General features: G+C 47.7%; 1 protein-coding gene across 1 annotated transcript; it reads left to right on the forward strand.

Annotated features, from left to right (window-relative positions):
- The first annotated feature begins 9,448 nt into the window (after positions 1-9,448).
- On the forward strand, positions 9,449-17,697 carry LOC149341029 (uncharacterized). The gene is made up of 4 exons (XM_089547485.1): positions 9,449-9,796; positions 10,488-10,730; positions 12,925-13,148; positions 17,475-17,697. The coding sequence occupies exons 1-4, from the start codon at positions 9,449-9,451 to the stop codon at positions 17,695-17,697; spliced, it is 1,038 nt and encodes a 345-aa protein (XP_089403611.1).
- Positions 17,698-18,233: the final 536 nt, after the last annotated feature.

The following is an 18,233-nucleotide window of genomic DNA, read 5'->3' on the forward strand; positions in this document are numbered from 1 at the left end:
CAGGCAGGCAGGCAGGCAGGCAGGCAGGCAGGCAGGCAGGCAGGCAGGCAGGCAGGCAGGCAGGCAGGCAGGCAGGCAGGCAGGCAGGCAGGCAGGCAGGCAGGCAGGCAGGCAGGCAGGCAGGCAGGCAGGCAGGCAGGCAGGCAGGCAGGCAGGCAGGCAGGCAGGCAGGCAGGCAGGCAGGCAGGCAGGCAGGCAGGCAGGCAGGCAGGCAGGCAGGCAGGCAGGCAGGCAGGCAGGCAGGCAGGCAGGCAGGCAGGCAGGCAGGCAGGCAGGCAGGCAGGCAGGCAGGCAGGCAGGCAGGCAGGCAGGCAGGCAGGCAGGCAGGCAGGCAGGCAGGCAGGCAGGCAGGCAGGCAGGCAGGCAGGCAGGCAGGCAGGCAGGCAGGCAGGCAGGCAGGCAGGCAGGCAGGCAGGCAGGCAGGCAGGCAGGCAGGCAGGCAGGCAGGCAGGCAGGCAGGCAGGCAGGCAGGCAGGCAGGCAGGCAGGCAGGCAGGCAGGCAGGCAGGCAGGCAGGCAGGCAGGCAGGCAGGCAGGCAGGCAGGCAGGCAGGCAGGCAGGCAGGCAGGCAGGCAGGCAGGCAGGCAGGCAGGCAGGCAGGCAGGCAGGCAGGCAGGCAGGCAGGCAGGCAGGCAGGCAGGCAGGCAGGCAGGCAGGCAGGCAGGCAGGCAGGCAGGCAGGCAGGCAGGCAGGCAGGCAGGCAGGCAGGCAGGCAGGCAGGCAGGCAGGCAGGCAGGCAGGCAGGCAGGCAGGCAGGCAGGCAGGCAGGCAGGCAGGCAGGCAGGCAGGCAGGCAGGCAGGCAGGCAGGCAGGCAGGCAGGCAGGCAGGCAGGCAGGCAGGCAGGCAGGCAGGCAGGCAGGCAGGCAGGCAGGCAGGCAGGCAGGCAGGCAGGCAGGCAGGCAGGCAGGCAGGCAGGCAGGCAGGCAGGCAGGCAGGCAGGCAGGCAGGCAGGCAGGCAGGCAGGCAGGCAGGCAGGCAGGCAGGCAGGCAGGCAGGCAGGCAGGCAGGCAGGCAGGCAGGCAGGCAGGCAGGCAGGCAGGCAGGCAGGCAGGCAGGCAGGCAGGCAGGCAGGCAGGCAGGCAGGCAGGCAGGCAGGCAGGCAGGCAGGCAGGCAGGCAGGCAGGCAGGCAGGCAGGCAGGCAGGCAGGCAGGCAGGCAGGCAGGCAGGCAGGCAGGCAGGCAGGCAGGCAGGCAGGCAGGCAGGCAGGCAGGCAGGCAGGCAGGCAGGCAGGCAGGCAGGCAGGCAGGCAGGCAGGCAGGCAGGCAGGCAGGCAGGCAGGCAGGCAGGCAGGCAGGCAGGCAGGCAGGCAGGCAGGCAGGCAGGCAGGCAGGCAGGCAGGCAGGCAGGCAGGCAGGCAGGCAGGCAGGCAGGCAGGCAGGCAGGCAGGCAGGCAGGCAGGCAGGCAGGCAGGCAGGCAGGCAGGCAGGCAGGCAGGCAGGCAGGCAGGCAGGCAGGCAGGCAGGCAGGCAGGCAGGCAGGCAGGCAGGCAGGCAGGCAGGCAGGCAGGCAGGCAGGCAGGCAGGCAGGCAGGCAGGCAGGCAGGCAGGCAGGCAGGCAGGCAGGCAGGCAGGCAGGCAGGCAGGCAGGCAGGCAGGCAGGCAGGCAGGCAGGCAGGCAGGCAGGCAGGCAGGCAGGCAGGCAGGCAGGCAGGCAGGCAGGCAGGCAGGCAGGCAGGCAGGCAGGCAGGCAGGCAGGCAGGCAGGCAGGCAGGCAGGCAGGCAGGCAGGCAGGCAGGCAGGCAGGCAGGCAGGCAGGCAGGCAGGCAGGCAGGCAGGCAGGCAAAGGAAGTAAATAAATAAAGTAAGTAAAGTAAGTAAGTAAGTAAAGCACGCAAGTAAAGTAATAAAGGACGTAAGTAAAGTAAGGAAGTAAGTAAAAGTAATAAAGTACGTAAGTAAGTAATGTAAGGAAGTAAGTAATGTAAAAGTGCTTTATTTTTCCGTTAGCAATATGCATTTGAGAACGGTCACGTTTGAGGAAAAGCTCCAGACGCAGCTTGACAAGTCCTGAACAGCCTGAAAAAAGGCCAGCGATGGCGTAGAGGTAGAGCATCCGCCTCGCGTGCAAGAGGACCGGGGTTCGAATCCCAGTGCCACGCAATTCTCCACCGGATTAAAAAAAAAACTCCACGTGTCGATGGAATTGCATAACCAGGCCTGCGGTGCGGCCTAATCTCGGTGACCAGAACCGACAATGCACTTCCTCACCAGAACAGGATTTGGCCACCCTGGTGTGGTACTACTGGTGTAGTACTTGGCCGCTACCTTCTACGAGTATGAACAAACCAGTTAATCCTCGGCCCTCTGACCCCGGCCCTCAGTCCCCAGCGACTGCTTAGCAACTGCCCAAGGTGGCGGTCAGACCTGTGACGGAGCGGAGGGTGCTAAGAATCACTGGCTCCGGACAGGCCGCCATTGGAAACTGAACCTGGCAACGTTTAACGCTAGAACCTTATCCAGTGAGGCTAGCTTAGCAGTGCTGTTGGAGGTATTAGCTGGCATTAATTGGGATGTCATAGGGTTTAGTGAGCTTAGGAGGGCAGATAAGGCTTATACAGTACTAAAGGGTGGGCACGTATTGTGCTATCGTGGATTAGTAGACAGATGAGAACTAGGTGTGGGATTCCTCATCATTCAGGATATAGCTGGCAACATCGAGGAGTTTTAAAGTATTAACGGGAGGGTGGCAGCTATCATAATTAGGCTTAACAAGAGGTACAAGCTGAAGGTGGTGCAGGCTTACGCGACTACATCAAGCCATGACAACCAGATCGTTGAAAGCTTCTATGAAGACGTCGAATCGGCAATGACCAAAGTAAAATCATAGTACACTGCACTGATGGGCGACTTCAATGCGAAGGTAGGCAAGAAGCAGGCTGGAGACCAGGCGGTAGGTGACTATGGCATAGGTTCTAGGAGCAGCGGGGGAAAGTTATTAGTAGAGCTCGCAGGTAGAAATAATTTAGTATCATGAATACATTCTTCCGCAAGCGAGCAAACAGGAACTGGACGTGGAAGAGCCCCAAAGGTGAGACTAAAAATGAAGTAGACTTCATGTTGCGCGCTCACCCTGGGATCGTAGAGGATGTGGAGATACTCGGAAAGGTCAGTTGTAGCGACCACAGAATGGTGAGGTCTCGTAATAACTTAGCTTTGAAGAGGGAACGGAGGAAACTAGTGAAGAGGAAGGCTATTAACGATTATTCAGGATTTCGCTGCAGAACACATTTTCCGCTTTAATTGAAGAAGACGACCGTAACGTTGAAACAACGATAATCTCACAGCTATCGTTATGTAGTGCGCCGTAGAAGTAGGTGGTAGGATGGTTCGACAGGATACCGGCAAGCTACCTCAGGAGATTAAAGATCTGATTAAGAAACGCCAAAGCATGACATGAAGACGTCTAACTCCAAAGACAGAATATAACTAGCAGAGCTATCGAAGGTAATAAATAAGCGTAAGGTAGCCGACTAAAGGAAGTTTAACATGGAGAAAATCAAGCATGCACTAAAGAGCGGAGGTGACCTAAAAGCAGTGAAGAGAAAACTAGGCACAGGTAAAAAACAGATGTATGCACTAAGAGACAAAGAGGGCAACGTAGGCAACAGCAGATTTGTTGAAGGATGGATGAGGGATTGTGTTCGAAAAACTAGCCAGCCTGTACACGCAATGCCTTGTGACCTCGAGCGTACCTAGAGCTTGGAAAAACGCTAACATTATCTTAATTCATAAGAAAGGAGACGTCAAGGACTTTAAAAGTTACGAAACCGATCAGCTTATTGTCCGTTGCCTACAAAGCATTTGCTGAGGTAATCGCTATTAGAATCAGGACAACCTTAGACTTCAATTAACCAAATGATCAGGCTGGCTTTCGTAAAGGATACTCGACAATATACCATATTCATGCTATCAATCAGGTGACAGAGAAATAAGAAGAATATAACCAACCCCTATATATAACCTTCATTGATTGTCAGAAAGTATTTGACTCAGTGAAAACCTCAGCTGTCATGGAGGATTGTGGAATCAGGGTGTAGAAGAGTGTTATGTGAAAATATTGGAAGATATTTATAACGATTGCATAACTACCACAGTCCTCCATAAAGTCCGCAATAAAATTCCAATAAGGAAAGGTGTCAGGCAGAGACACGATCTCGCCTATGATATTCACCGCCTGTTTACAGGAGGTATTCCGGGGCCTGAAAGGGGAACAGTTGGGGATAAGAGTTAATGGAGAATACCTGAGTAATTTGTGATTCGCTGATGACATTGCCTTGCTAAGTCACTCAGGACATGAACTGCAAAGCATGATCAATGAATTAGACAGGCAGAGCAGAACGGTTGGGCTAAAAATTAACATGCAGAAAACCAAAGTAATGTTCAACAGCCTAGCAAGGGAACAGCAGTTCGCAATTGGTAGCTAGGTGCTGGAAGAAGTAAGAGAATATGTCTATTTAGGGCAGGTAGTGCCCGCTGATCCGGCTCATAAGAGAGAAATAACTAGAAGAATAAGAATGGGGTGGAGCGCATAAGGCTAGTTCTCTCAGATCATGAATGGCAGTTTACCAATATCCCTCAAGAGAAAAGTATACAACAGTTTTTTCTTACTGGTACTCACCTATGGAGCAGAAACGTGGAGGCTAACAAAGAGGGTTCAGCTTGACAACGCAGCGAGCTATGGAAAGAAAAATGATAGGTGTAACGTTAAGAGATCGGAAGCGGGCGGAGTGGGTGACGGAACAAACGCGGGTTGATGACATCCTAGTCGAAATCAAGAGGAAGAAATGGGCTTGAGCAGGGCATGTAATGCGAAGGTAGTGGATTTCAAGAGAAGGCAAGCGTAGCAGGGGGCGGAAGAAAGTTAGGTGGGCGGTTGAGATTAAGAAGTTTGCGGGGATACGGTGGCCGCAGCTGGTAAAGGACAGGGTTAATTGGAGAGACATGGGAGGGGTCTTTGTCCTGCAGTGGGCGTAGTCAGGCTGATGATGATGATGAAGCAGCAGAAATACAAAAGTAAGTATTACAGATTCAAGAGCAACAAGTAAAAATGAACAACTAAAAATGAGCATGCCGCGTCACTATGCGCTGCCAATTATTTTATCTGCGAATTCCACTGTCATGGTACGCGGGAATAAGGAAAAACTTAAGTTTGTTAATTCGAGCAAAGCATTGGGTAAGCGAACCGGGATAATGGTAACGTGTGAGGCGTGCAGCTCAAAATGACACATAGGTTGCAGGTTCAGGTGCCAATTTCTTATTTATGACCAAGGAAAGAAATTCTCGAAGATATTTTTTCTTCTTGCGTCAAGGGGATAGAAACTGTCCGATTTCGTTCGATCTGTACAAGAATCGAACTGTGTCGAATCGAATAAATTTCACTTATACCAAGGCGTTTCAGGGAAGACCAGCTAATTCTCAAAAATGGTTTTTTTAGGTAACAATATTGCCGCGAGTCTTTGTAGCGTTTGTTTGTTGTGTTTGTTTGTTCATGCTTCAAGGCTGCCGTCATGCCGCTTTATCGCTTCGTTTGTGACGCAAGACGCGCCTAGAATTATCTCGATGGATCGCATCCGGACGGAGCCGACTCTAGTTTGTGCCAGAATGTTCTAGTAACTTCTAAAGCTTTATCTCGAAGATTCGCTATCGGCTTTAAAAGCACGGCCGACAGCGGCGGGCATTCTGTTCGACGACCGCCGAGCAAGCTTGTTGCTACGCCGCCGCCGAGTGATTCAGTTCTTTGCGGGCACAAGTCAGCCCGAATAAAGAGTTTCGTTTCGAAGACGTCCTCGTTGTTTTCCTGTTCGCCGGACTGCAGTCACCACTACGTGACAGTATGACTTTTTCACCATAGTAATACCAGTGTTAGCGGACACCAGAAAGCCGGTGAATCATCTTAAGTAGTAAGCTGGCTAGTTAATTTTTAATAATTAACTCTTTAACTAGCAGGGTTAGGCGTCTAGTTGCAATTAGATATTAGTAGCCAGTCGTCAGTAACAGCCATATCAGTGTTTAGAATTTCGAAAACGGCGTTGTGACTGGACAAAACTTGGCCTTTTCGACTAATTACATGCGCTAAAGGTGTTGCTTTCCCTGCATGCATTTGAAAGCGCAGGGATTTTGGCACGATGCAGACAAATTTTGTCGAGCCACAGCGCCGGGGGATAATTGCGTTTTCTAAATTCTAAAAACTAATATGGCTATTACTAGCGAGCGGCCAAAAATCTCTATTTGCAGCCAGTTGTCTAGCTGTGATAGTTAAAAAGTTAATTATCAGAAATTAGCCAGCTTTGTACTTAAGGAAACCGACATTTCGATGTCCGCCAACGCTGGCAATACTGTGCCGCAAAAGCCATATTTCTACTCAAAAAAGTCTATGTTTGAAAATTACGTAAATTATTGTCTGAAACATCTTATACCTAAGCTGGCCCTGATACAATGCGTGTGAAATATGTTGGTTGACGCCTGGTAGCAGCCTATTTGGAAAGTGTCGCCGGACGTGGCACAAAGAATAATACCCCTGTCAGACTGGCAAATTTAATGTCATTCTCATCGAATGACATTAGCACCTAACATCAGTAATAGGCTGCTACACGGGAACATCTAATGCCATTGGGTTCGAATGACATTCACCGCCGAATGAGTTGGGGGAACTCATTCGCATTCGATCTCGAACCGAATGCCTACTCTGGACACCAGATACGCAGCAGAAACAAGCTACAAGAAATACGTATAACGAGTGCACTGCCAAAGTTAGAAATTGTATTTACTTAGTTCTGCTAAAAAAATGCTAATTTTGATGTGAACCTGTTCACACTAGAGGCTGTCTTGGGTAGCTATTACTCTCGCTCTCAGCAGCAGCCAACGGCAGCGGCCGAGCGTGAAGCGGGGCCTTTCCAGCGACCGTCCACCATTTTCGGTTGCGTATTTCTTGCTGGCTGACGCTCCATGTTCGTTTAGCTCGAAAGTGCTTAAAGACGTAACTGAACAGTTCACCTTTTGGAAGTCATCCGCCGTGTCAGCCTATTTGTTTGTTTACATTTATCGAATATGTAGTTGACTTTGTACTTGGCTTGGCTTCGGATGTCTAAAGTGCTGCAGAATGGCTGGAAATACTATTTTAAACTTATAATATCGCACAGATATGTTCTCACCCGCTCTTGAAACATTACACAACAATTTCAAACATCTTCGTGCGCGCTGATGCCTTTCAGTTGCACTATTTTTTTTCCACGGATCGTCACTGACATCACTTTCGAATGACATTATTTTTTACCGTGTAGCACCGAAAGAGACCGAATGACATTCACCGCATCGAATGCCATTCGATTCGAATGACATTAAATCTTCTAGTCTGACAGGGGTATAAATCATTTCCATGATATCTTTCACTTGCGGACGCGTACGGACGCGTACGGCGGCGAAAGGGCTTAAAGAAGACGAGATGTTTACTGGGGTGAAGAAGAAGAAGACCCAGGGAATCAGGTGGTCGGTAGACGTCAACGTTCTCTGTCTAACAAAATCTGGTGAGTTCCTTCTGTCACTGTACCGCTGTATTTGATGAAATTGTGTGTGTGCGTCGTGATGAACGTTTATCAGTTACGAAAACTGAATGTGCATAACGTAAACTGCGACATGAAGGTGGCATCTTCGTAAAGGTGCAGGCATCAACTTGAGAGGTTCCTTTTTGCTTTCCAGACGCCATTATCAGTCCGAGTGTATTTTCAGCATTAATGTCACTAGTCTTAGCCGTCGATATTTCCTTTTGCCTCATAGCTTGGAATTTTCAACGAATTCGGTATCTTTTTCACGCATTGGTTGTAAACGCCTTCCTGACGAAATTTATATCTTCCTGGATCGTCTAAAGAAGACATTTGCGGCAGTTAGATCGCGCAGATTCTTGTGCTTAAAAATACGACATGAGAAATGTACACTGTATTTCTGTAAATTTCGGCACCTGAGATTCACCGTAGCGATGGCTCATGCGGGTGCTGCTGATGTTGAGGACGGCGGATTCGGTTTCCATCAAAACCACTTTTTTGCAGCTGATACAGAAAGCAAGAAAAAAAAAATGCTTTAGGCACTGAGTACATTTTAAGAAAACGATAAAAAAAAAATCTCTGGTTTAGAAATTATTCCCAAGCCCTCCACAACAACGTACTTCGTCGGGCACGTGTCAAAATTTGCACCTAAACATGCACTCATTTTTATTAACGCAGTAACGAGAAAACCGGGTTTGATAGCCGCAGCCTTGGCTTACGTACAGTCTTTGTCAAAAGTAACCAGGCTGCATGGTTTGCCTCTAGCTGCTACAGTGATATAGCTTCCCTGAAGCTGAAATGGTTGTTAAAGGTAAGGACTGGGGGTCTTCTTACCTTCCAATATCTTTTTATCTTCAGGGAAGCTGTAAGGGCTCCACTATACAAGCTAGAAGCAAACCATGCAGCCTGGTTACTTTTGACAAAGACTGTAGGTGCGTCTTCTGTCCTTCGCTTATAGGTACAACTGCACGTCTTACTTGAATCTGAAGGACCAATTATGAAGCTCTGGAATCGAGAAAGACTGTAATCTTGCAAACGCTTTAGACCTTCAATAATTCATGTAATCTGAAAGACACGGCTGCTACCGCTAAGCACCTCTCTATCTGCCTTTTCTTACCTCTAACATGACTTGTTGTAACTCAGTAGGCGTGTAAACTACTTGGTATATCTCATACGTTTTGGAGCCAGTCATAAAAAGAAAAGAAATGTTGGTAAGTATGCACGGCATAGTTACCTAGGCACCTCCTTTCTCAATAAAAATTTCAGGTGTTAGCGCAGCGCTGTCATGTGCCGCCATTGCTTTGGCGCTCACATTTTTTTCACTTGTTCCCCTTAGTATGTCATGTTTTCCACTTTCCTGCATGTTTTAAAAAGTTATTTTCCTGCAAGAAAAGTAACTAACAGAGAGGACCTAGTGCTTTCAATACACCTTTGTTTCCATGACTACAAAAGAACTGAAACATACGCAAAAATCAAATGGAATATTTATAAAATTAATAAATGCGTATTGAAAGTGGGCAAATGTTAGTTCAAGCCTGCGTCGCTTATTTCGGCCTGAATGAGAGGGGGTAGATGTAGCTTGTGTTGAGTTCACTCTATGCAAAGGCTTACTATGAAAGTTTCTGACAATTTTAATGCGTTGACTCTTCGTAACCAGTCTTGTTTTATCCCGTAATTTCTGCACGAATTCCTACAGAGTTGAGCACGTGAAGACCCAATCTGCATATGGGGAAATGGATTAGAAGGCCCTCTGTACACAACAGGCAGTGGATTAGGAGGCTGTTTTCTAACGTTACAATGCAGTCCGCTCGGCCATTTTATAGCGCCTTCTACTTCTACTTCGCAGGTCACTTTTAAGGCGCGACTGAACCAATTGCGGCTAATAAGTGGAATCAAAAGCTCCAAGCAGTATGGTTCCACCTGACATCAACAGGAGGGCCTTCTTTTTGCCCCTAATGGCGCTGGCGGAGCTGGCAGCATTGGCGGACAGCTCGACTCCTCTGGAGGACGCCATCAAGGGCACAGTTCCGCTGTTCCAACTCGACAACCACAAGGGCGCGGTCTCATCCAACCAGTCATCGAGCTACACGTGCTTCGCGGTGACACGGATGCCGACCAGTCTCCGCTGGGAGGTGAACGGCTCGGAGGTCCTTGACAGAGAGTACTTCACGACGTACTACAGCCAGCTGGGAAGCGTCTCCGCAAAGTCCAAGAACATATTCGCCCGCTACAGCACGCTGACCATGAAAAAGACGATTGTGAGTGAGCAGCCCTGATGTTTTGCTGCATTTAGAAGGAGAGAGACGATAACTTCATTATGTTTTGTTTTCATAGAAAATACCGATTCTTTGGTTCTTTGCGCCTATGTAGACGTTTGTTTTGGAGCAAAGAATGAGCATTTAACGAAGAAAAAATTTGATTTATGAAAGAAACATTTTTCGTCATCAGATTAAAACTCCTGAGGTCAAGGCTGAAAAATATTCCGTGAACACCATTTCGAAGTGAATGGCGATTTATCCTGGCCGCATGTATTCGCGCCTAGAAATTGCTTTGACGACCCCGCAGTTTGCTTGCCAAAACGTCCGGTGGTGACGATTATATGTTTAGAAATGCTTAGAAATGCCTAGATTATACGTTATATGTTTAGAAATGCCTAGATGCATGCCGAGGTCGACATATTACCTTTTTTCTTTGAAGAATGCAGCAAACCTATTTGTTTCACTTCACTTAAAGGCTAATTCAGTGTTCGGTTTATGTATGGTCACTGAAGTTTGAGTTATTAATGTGCTCTTAGATATTTGTTGCAGACATTGAGATCGGTGAGCAGAACGGAATTTCTGCAGCCTTGGTGTCATGGAAAAACTTTTCTAGCGGTTGCTTTGCCTCCACTAACGCTACTAGTATGCCTCATACCTCTGGATAAAACGTAAATGCCTCTTTTCCACGCAGAAGTCACAAGTGCGTTGCGTCGTTGTGGTGCACGACGCAAACCATTCTCCGGGTTCCACGATCGTTAAGCTGAGCACGGTTTCGGCGGTGTCCAGGAGCGACCAAGGCTTCCTGCACGTGACGTACGGGCAACCCTGCCGTCGGCGCAGCTATGGCTGTGCGACCGAGCACGCCAGCTGTAGTACCGAGATGAGCGGCACTCCGATCTGCCTCTGTGAGCAGGGCTACAGATACGTCAACACGGTAAAACCATTTGCCAATCAATTATCGCTCGACTGCTCATGGAAATTGGTTTGGTTTGGTTTATGGGGTTTAACGTCCCAAAGCGACTAAGGCTATGAGAGACGCCGTAATGGAGGGCTCCGGAAATTTCGACCACCTGGGGTTCTTTAACGTGCACTGACATCGCACAGTACACGGGCCTCTAGAATTCCTCCTCCAAAGAAATTCTAGCCGCCGCGGCCGGGATCGAGCCCGCGTCTTTTGGGTCAGCAGCCGAGCACCATAACCGCTGAGCCACCGCGGCGGCGCTCACGGAAATTGACTGGCGAATCAGACGTCCAGTTGGGGTACAGATCGATCGATCGATCGATCAATCAATCAATCAATCAATCAATCAATCAATCAATCAATCAATCAATCAATCAATCAATCAATCAATCAATCAATCAATCAATCAATCAATCAATCAATCAATCAATCAATCAATCAATCAATCAATCAATCAATCAATCAATCAATCAATAAATAAATCAATCAATCAATCAATCAATCAATCAATGAATCAATCAATCAATCAATCAATCAGCCGGTCTGTCGGTTCTCACAGGAACGCGTATTGGTATCGGCGTTTTTCCCGATCAAGAAGAAACTCCTCATTTTATCCAATATGGCGGCGCTAAAGGGAGTATTGCCTTTGAGCGCAGCCTCGGTAGAAGCGTGCTTGTTTTGTAATATGACTACAACATCGTGCTTTTAAGCCGATGTTGGAGTCCTCGTGTGAGACAGTATCTCGTTGCTTGACGTATAAAGGACTAAAGGAGAGACAAGGAATAAGTTGTTGCCTGGGGTGTGAAAACGGCTGGCGTGAATGCGAAGCGGTGGACGGTGGACGCGCACTTGAGAGAATTTAAAACCATAACTTCGACGTTAGAGACTTGTGCAATAGGGGAAGGACAGAACTAGGAGAGGAACTGTTTTGTTTTTAGCACTGCAGGTAAGCAAGACTCGGCGACTGGCATGCGGCTTGCGCAGAAAACAAACCAAAAACGTTTTCTCTCTGGCAAAAGTTTTAACTCCCAAAGCGCTCCCCGTTCGAGGTGTTCTTCTAACTCGTAAATTTTAACCGGGACAACCTACTTTATATAGAAATATGAATGTTTTAGTCGAGTTTACAGGTTACACTTAAGCAAGAACAATATGAGATCACCTTCCCTGCGCACTATTTTCTCGGAGCAGCCGCTCCTTGCGCTTTGTGTTTGTTTATAAATTGTAGATGGAACTGCAAGCAAAGATGCAAAGTCACCATGAAAATCATTTTGTCCGATTCTATTCGGTTTTTGACATCCGTCCGTCTGAGTGCATGTTTCCAGTCGCAACTAATTGATGGGTCGGTAACAATGGGCCAAACTAATTATAACGAAATGGAGTTCGGGTAAATCATCATATCACCACCCCCCTCTGTGGATTACAGACACTGTTCATGCACGCCGTAATCTATAGGAGCTGCCATTAAAGGACATTCATGCTCAAAAATCCTCGCGCTTTCGTTAATGTGTGCTCAGCGATGATTGTTTACAAATAACACCTTGGTTTTTACGTATGTCAGCGCAAATCAGCTTCTTACAAACCGAGATTCGGAGCCTGATAACCACTGCGCTGTCATGGTCCTGCAAAATCTCCACTACACAACGTGAAAACTTCTTGTCTCCATGCTTTCTCTGCACTGCTGGCTCCAGAAAACTCGTTCAGTGCCACTTACCACATGTTCTATCTTTTCAACCTGCAAACATCCACCTAAAAGGTGTCCTAATTATAATTTTTACAGCAGGAAAACCCTGACAACAATACCTGAGTGTGCCGGTGAAACACGCACTCAATGGAGCAAACGGCGTGGTTTCCTTCTTAGACTGGTTCGTGGCTCCACCGCATGGTGGCGTCAATTTCGTAAATATCACCGATAAGCGGCAGTTGAGCAGGGCACAGGGCGAAAGGCTAGAAAACACAGAAGTCAGATTGAGCTACAATTAGGAGTACATTGTTCAAGTACAGAAATGCCTTCTTGGTTATAGCTAGCGCCCTTTGTGTCTTCCTTGCACTGTTTTGTCCCATTCTGCTGGCGCCATTCGATGTCAGTTACGTGCCACAACTAAACCGTCTCAGCACCTTGGTTAAGTTAAGCAGTTCGATGCCCCATTATTATCTATCCAATCTGCAGTCGGGGCTGTGCATGGCCCTGCAGGCGCACATGTCTGCCTGCCTATTGGATTACCCGTGCGCCCTGGCGGCCGAAAAATGCGAGGACGGCCGTTGTAACTGCCGAGAAGGCTTCCTGGCGGACAGCTCCGGCTGCAAGGCCAACGTGACTCTGAACAGCGGATGCGATGATCATCGCCTGTGTCCCGAGGGCGCCCACTGCGTCAACAACATCTGCACTTGCAGGTAACTTCAGCTAGCGCTCTGGGACGGCCGGCACGTTGTCTATATTTTGTTACGCCCTGGGGCGATTGTATCGGAAAGACAGAGGGTAGAATTGTATGCCGGTCAGCGTAATGCAAACGCTCCTGAGAAGACTTTGCGTAGATTAAAATGTTAGCATTTACCTGCCATGAGAGAACTTGTGAAATACATCACCACAATTTTTTTACTTTTAACTTGTGATTAAAGGGCTACTTCACCGTAATTATGGCATACTTACAGTCGGTAGTTCCGATAAAGCGGCTATACATCTCATACATGCAACAGTCAGTCTTCAGTGATTTAGCGACTAGTATACAATCGTGAAAATGCTTCTAGCGCCCAGTCTCTGCAAAGTAAGCCAGAAATCATTGCGAACCTGAAAGCGAACATGACACCTTATGCAACGACGAACTGATCCGAAATGTTCTGAACAATATCCAGCAGGAAAAAAAGATGGTAGGGGTACATCGCAGTTAAACCGAGCACACGTGCGAAATTAGGGGATCCTTAAATTCCGGCTTAAGAGCTTTAGTGGGTTAATGCCTATATATGCAGAACTGGCATCCTCTACTTATCATTCGTAGACTGCGGCGAGTCCTCTTATTACCAGCGCATTGGCGAAAAGGTTAAGCGACACGCCACTGCTCTGGCCAGTAGGTGTTTCTATCACAGCCACCGGTAGGGATTGTTTCACCTATCTTGCTCTTCCCGAGCAATCTCTATCGACCCGTCATTAATTTAACTGCCACCTGCCATAGTGGTCAGTTTGCTCACTATCCGGTGGGCAGGTTCTGATGACGACACAAGATCACATGACCTAGGTGGCACGACACCCTAGTCCCATTGGCTGCAGCTGGCACCACGCTCCTCCGAACTTACACGTGCTTTCTCCCATCGGCTGCAGCTTACCAGAGTAACTCGGGTAGGCTCGGAGCTAGGGTTAGTTTGGAGCTCAAGAAAAGATTCTTGCTCGGGGCTGGACAAGACAGGGCACAAGACAGTGCACAAGACAAGGTTCTTCTGAATAGTACTTCTGAATTCATTTTCTGAATTTATCTGAATACTTGAACTGCGTAGAAATATTGGCTTTCATGTTAAGGCTTTCTCTCTCGGACTCTGGGTGAATTTCGTTCTGCACGCAGAGTTATTCAAAGCTACAGATTAATGGACCGTCGTCGCAGCCATCGTAGGATGGGGACTCGAGCGGCTCATCAGATGTTTTAGAGCCACAAGGTTGAGGGGCTGACTGCAGATAGGTTATGGGTGTCTGCTTTCATACATCAAAGGCGCTGCATGTCGCAAGGCATGTGGAGTTAAACGTCCCGAAGGGAAACATCAGCTATGAGGTAGTGAAGTGTTCCGATTAATTTAGTCCACTTGGAGTTCCTTAACGCGCTCTGAGATCACACAGCGTGCGGGCGTTTTTGTTTTTCGCCTCCATCTAAAATGCGGCTGCGGCGGCCGGGATTCCATCCCACAACCTTGAGATCAGCATCCGAACGCCAAAGGCACTGAGCCAATGCGGGGGGTTACTGGCGAAAGCACAACACGAACACGCTTCATACAATAAACCTTTGATGCTTTGTAGTGCTTTTGCACTTTATTTATTGCATAAATGCAGGTGAGCTGGTCGCTGAAGTGAAATTACAGTAGGAGAAGCTTTGACAATCCACAGACACTTTCGACGAGATTATTATATCATATTCAAAGGAGAAAGAACGTTCTCAAAATTTCTGAGAAAAACTTGTTCAGCTGAGCTGAATTTAAGGTTTTCTTTGTAGTTTCTGACGCTGCACACAATTTTTTGTCCACCATGCGCGACCCATTTGTATACGTCATGTAGCATGTGCTATAGAAATGCGATGGAAATTTCTCTAAGTCTCGCCTTCACATACCAAAGAATTTTTGAGGTTTGGTCGGTTTAATGGCTAGTTGCCAGTAGTAAGTAGTTGGACACGCGATCACGCTTTTTGGCAGTGAATCTATGTCATTTTAGAAGATTTACTTACAGCGCAGTTAATTTTTCATCCCTCCTAATTGCGCGCAAGTGTGCACACGTAGCCCATAGCCTAGGTCTTTTGATCATATATTCCCAGCCTAGGAATCGACCGGTGCAAATGGCGTTGTGTCGCGCGCCGGGTGCGGCTAGTGCCATCTAGCTTCATTTACGCTAAGTTTTGTCTTCGTTTTTTTTCCCTTCCTTGCAGCTCCATTGCAATACCATAGATGGCGTGAGACGCCCGCTTCTAATTTAGTTCTGAAAGCTTTATCTCTCTACCTATGCAACCTAGCACTGAACCTATTTTGAGGGGAAAAAGCTCTAAAAGAATAAGTTGTCTTTAAAGACGAGGCTTCGATGGGATTTGTACTAACACTCGAGAGCGTCGTATGGCAAAAAAAAAAAATTATTTGTTCATAACTTCGCGAATCACGCATGTGGCCACCAACAAAGTTAAAAGTTTCTTCTCACTGTATGCACCGGAAAATATTAAATGCGAGTATTAAATGGGAGCAGAGAAACAGCCCCTACGGAATGTAAATACCTAATAGAGCTATATTTGAGACAACACGAGCAAGTTATGGCTCTTCAAATGAAAAAAATTTCAACTTTCTTGCTAGCAACATCCTTCGAAGCACTCCCCGTAATAACCGTCATGCACGAATAAAAATGGATCTAACTGACCTCTACTGTATCGTTCCGTGGTAGAACCTTATTCTACAAATGAGCAACTTATTCAACTGCTCTTGCAAAGGTTTTTTTACTTATGCTGAACTCACTGTTTCGGTGTGCTCTACTACTGTGTTACTCTATCGGTATGCTAACGGCTGCATACATACAGTGTGTTTAGCCGAAAAAAAAAGAAATCATCGCTCTTTATATTAACTTTCACTTGTCATAATCCAGTAATCTTATTGGCTCAACAATAATCTATAGTACCCGGTTTGTGCAAACAACATATCTGAAATATGCAGATGTGTACGCCATTTGCGTGCGCAACCTTTAATACATCTCTTCGGAGTGCAGTATATTTATAGCCTTCCACTATAATGACGGAATTCCCCTTTGATCATTGATGAAGTATTTGTCATTCACTGCTTCTTTTGGAAGTATCCCGTTTTTGGCGGGCTACTGTGCTAGTTCCAGAAAATTAATGAGATTGATGCAGCTCCCCGAAAAGATGCACGGCTGAATTACTGCTAGTGCGTATACCGAAAACTACACACCAACTAGCCAATGGTGGTCTAATCCTAAACAAAATTGAGAGGCTAAGATCCTTGCATAGGTAAGCAAATCCTAACACGGGCGCACTTCTCTTAGGGGAATACGTTTAAAAGCTGTACCTATGAGAGGAAGTGACACCCATGTCACAATAAAAATTAACGAGTCATCACTCATGATCTATTTATTCAGCGATAAGTATATAAAACTAGGATTCTTTGCTCTGTTAACGCAAATGTGCGCAACAAATTGCCCGAATGCAGAGTCACGCAGCTAAGATTTGTATGCGCCTTTTATGAGAAACGCGTTACTTTTCTGATGTATTCACAGATTATTAAATCTGCTATCTGTGCGTCTCATGTATGACCAGCAATGTAGACCCATGATTTCCGGCTAAAGCGAACCAAGAAAACGTGCTTTGTTGCATAACGAATCTAGCGCTGCGAGTAGTAGCAGACCATGCGGCCTTAACTGCGGCGGTAGTGGTTAAACTTGTTCAGCCCATTCGAACCTGCAGGGAAAAATCATTCTGTTCAGATGTGCGGTGTGTTTGAGGTGCAGGCTAGGAGTGATCTTAAACTTAAGAGCTAGAAACGCCAATGCTGTTGAGCTTACGCTTGGTTAAGGTAAGGTCAAGATTAGGCCTAGTCGAGTTCCAATGAAAAGTTGTTTACTTAAAGCTGCGGCATGCAAGTCGGTGAAGCTGGCTGGGCAAGGTGAGAGTATAATCGTTGGCAATACTGCTAGGCCCACAGGGTTCATTGTCGAACCTTGCAACGGTACAATTGCGTCACCCTGGAAGTTACAGAACCTTGAAGGGGTAGGACGAGAGGTGCCTGCTGACCATACTAGAATTTGGAGGTCCAGGTGTGCTACGAATGTTCTAATTACAACAGCTCGACAACGAACCCTGTCTGTTTGGCACTTCTGACGAAACCTGGCGCATAATCTTCCCAACGGTCAAGGAATTATGCACTTCAGGATGGGAGGCAGTCCATAGACTGCTGTCCAGCTCCATTTTGTGGCGTACAGCAAAGTCTCCTAAGGTAACCTATATCAGACTCCGGGAACGCAATACTCCTGTGCAGGCCAGGATACGTGCCCTGGGGCTATGGCTGCCTGCGAAAGTTTCTGTCCGGAGAAGGCATGCGCAAGGTTCATTCGGTCATCCGGTTCTTACTGACGGCCGTCTTCACCGTCGCCATGGTGGTTCTGGGCGTCTGGCTCTATCACCACTCCCACAGCCCGTCGCTCATGCGGGAGCGTTCGGTGGCCAACTGGGAGTACATGCCCAAGATGGACCAGAGCTGACGCTTCCCGACCATTGAACGATGGGGTACTGTGGCTCGAACTGTCTGCCTAGATTTTAAGGTTTCTTGCCTTCCGCTCTCCGCTTGTAGTACATCGTGTCTGTCGGTGCTGTTTTTTTCCTTGAGAATCTGTTTTCCTTATCTTTTTACTGTTATGTTTCGCATTTAGAATTCTCGGAGGTATTTGCACATCTTACAGTGAATAAGAAGTGAATATGTAATCATTGGCAACAGTTTTATTTATGAAATTTATTGATGTTTTCTGGAAACCTCTTATCACTTGAAAAAAGCCTACTGCTTACTGCGGATTCTTTCGTGAAGTTTGAAATATTACTGGTCTGTTTTCTGCAGTGTTCAGAACTTGCACAATGCGTCATAAAAGCACGCTCAGGTGGAATGAATGCCGTCTTCCCTTCATGTGACTGCTTCTGAAATGTTTGTATTTATAAAGCACCAATTTATTGCATGCAAGATTTCTACCTTTTTTGTCTGCCCCCCCCCCCCCCCCCCCACACACACACACAAATAAGGAAATAA

This window comes from Amblyomma mixtum, chromosome 6, assembly GCF_055824585.1.
Source record: "Amblyomma mixtum isolate Tamu chromosome 6, ASM5582458v1, whole genome shotgun sequence".
Lineage (NCBI taxonomy): Eukaryota > Metazoa > Arthropoda > Arachnida > Ixodida > Ixodidae > Amblyomma > Amblyomma mixtum.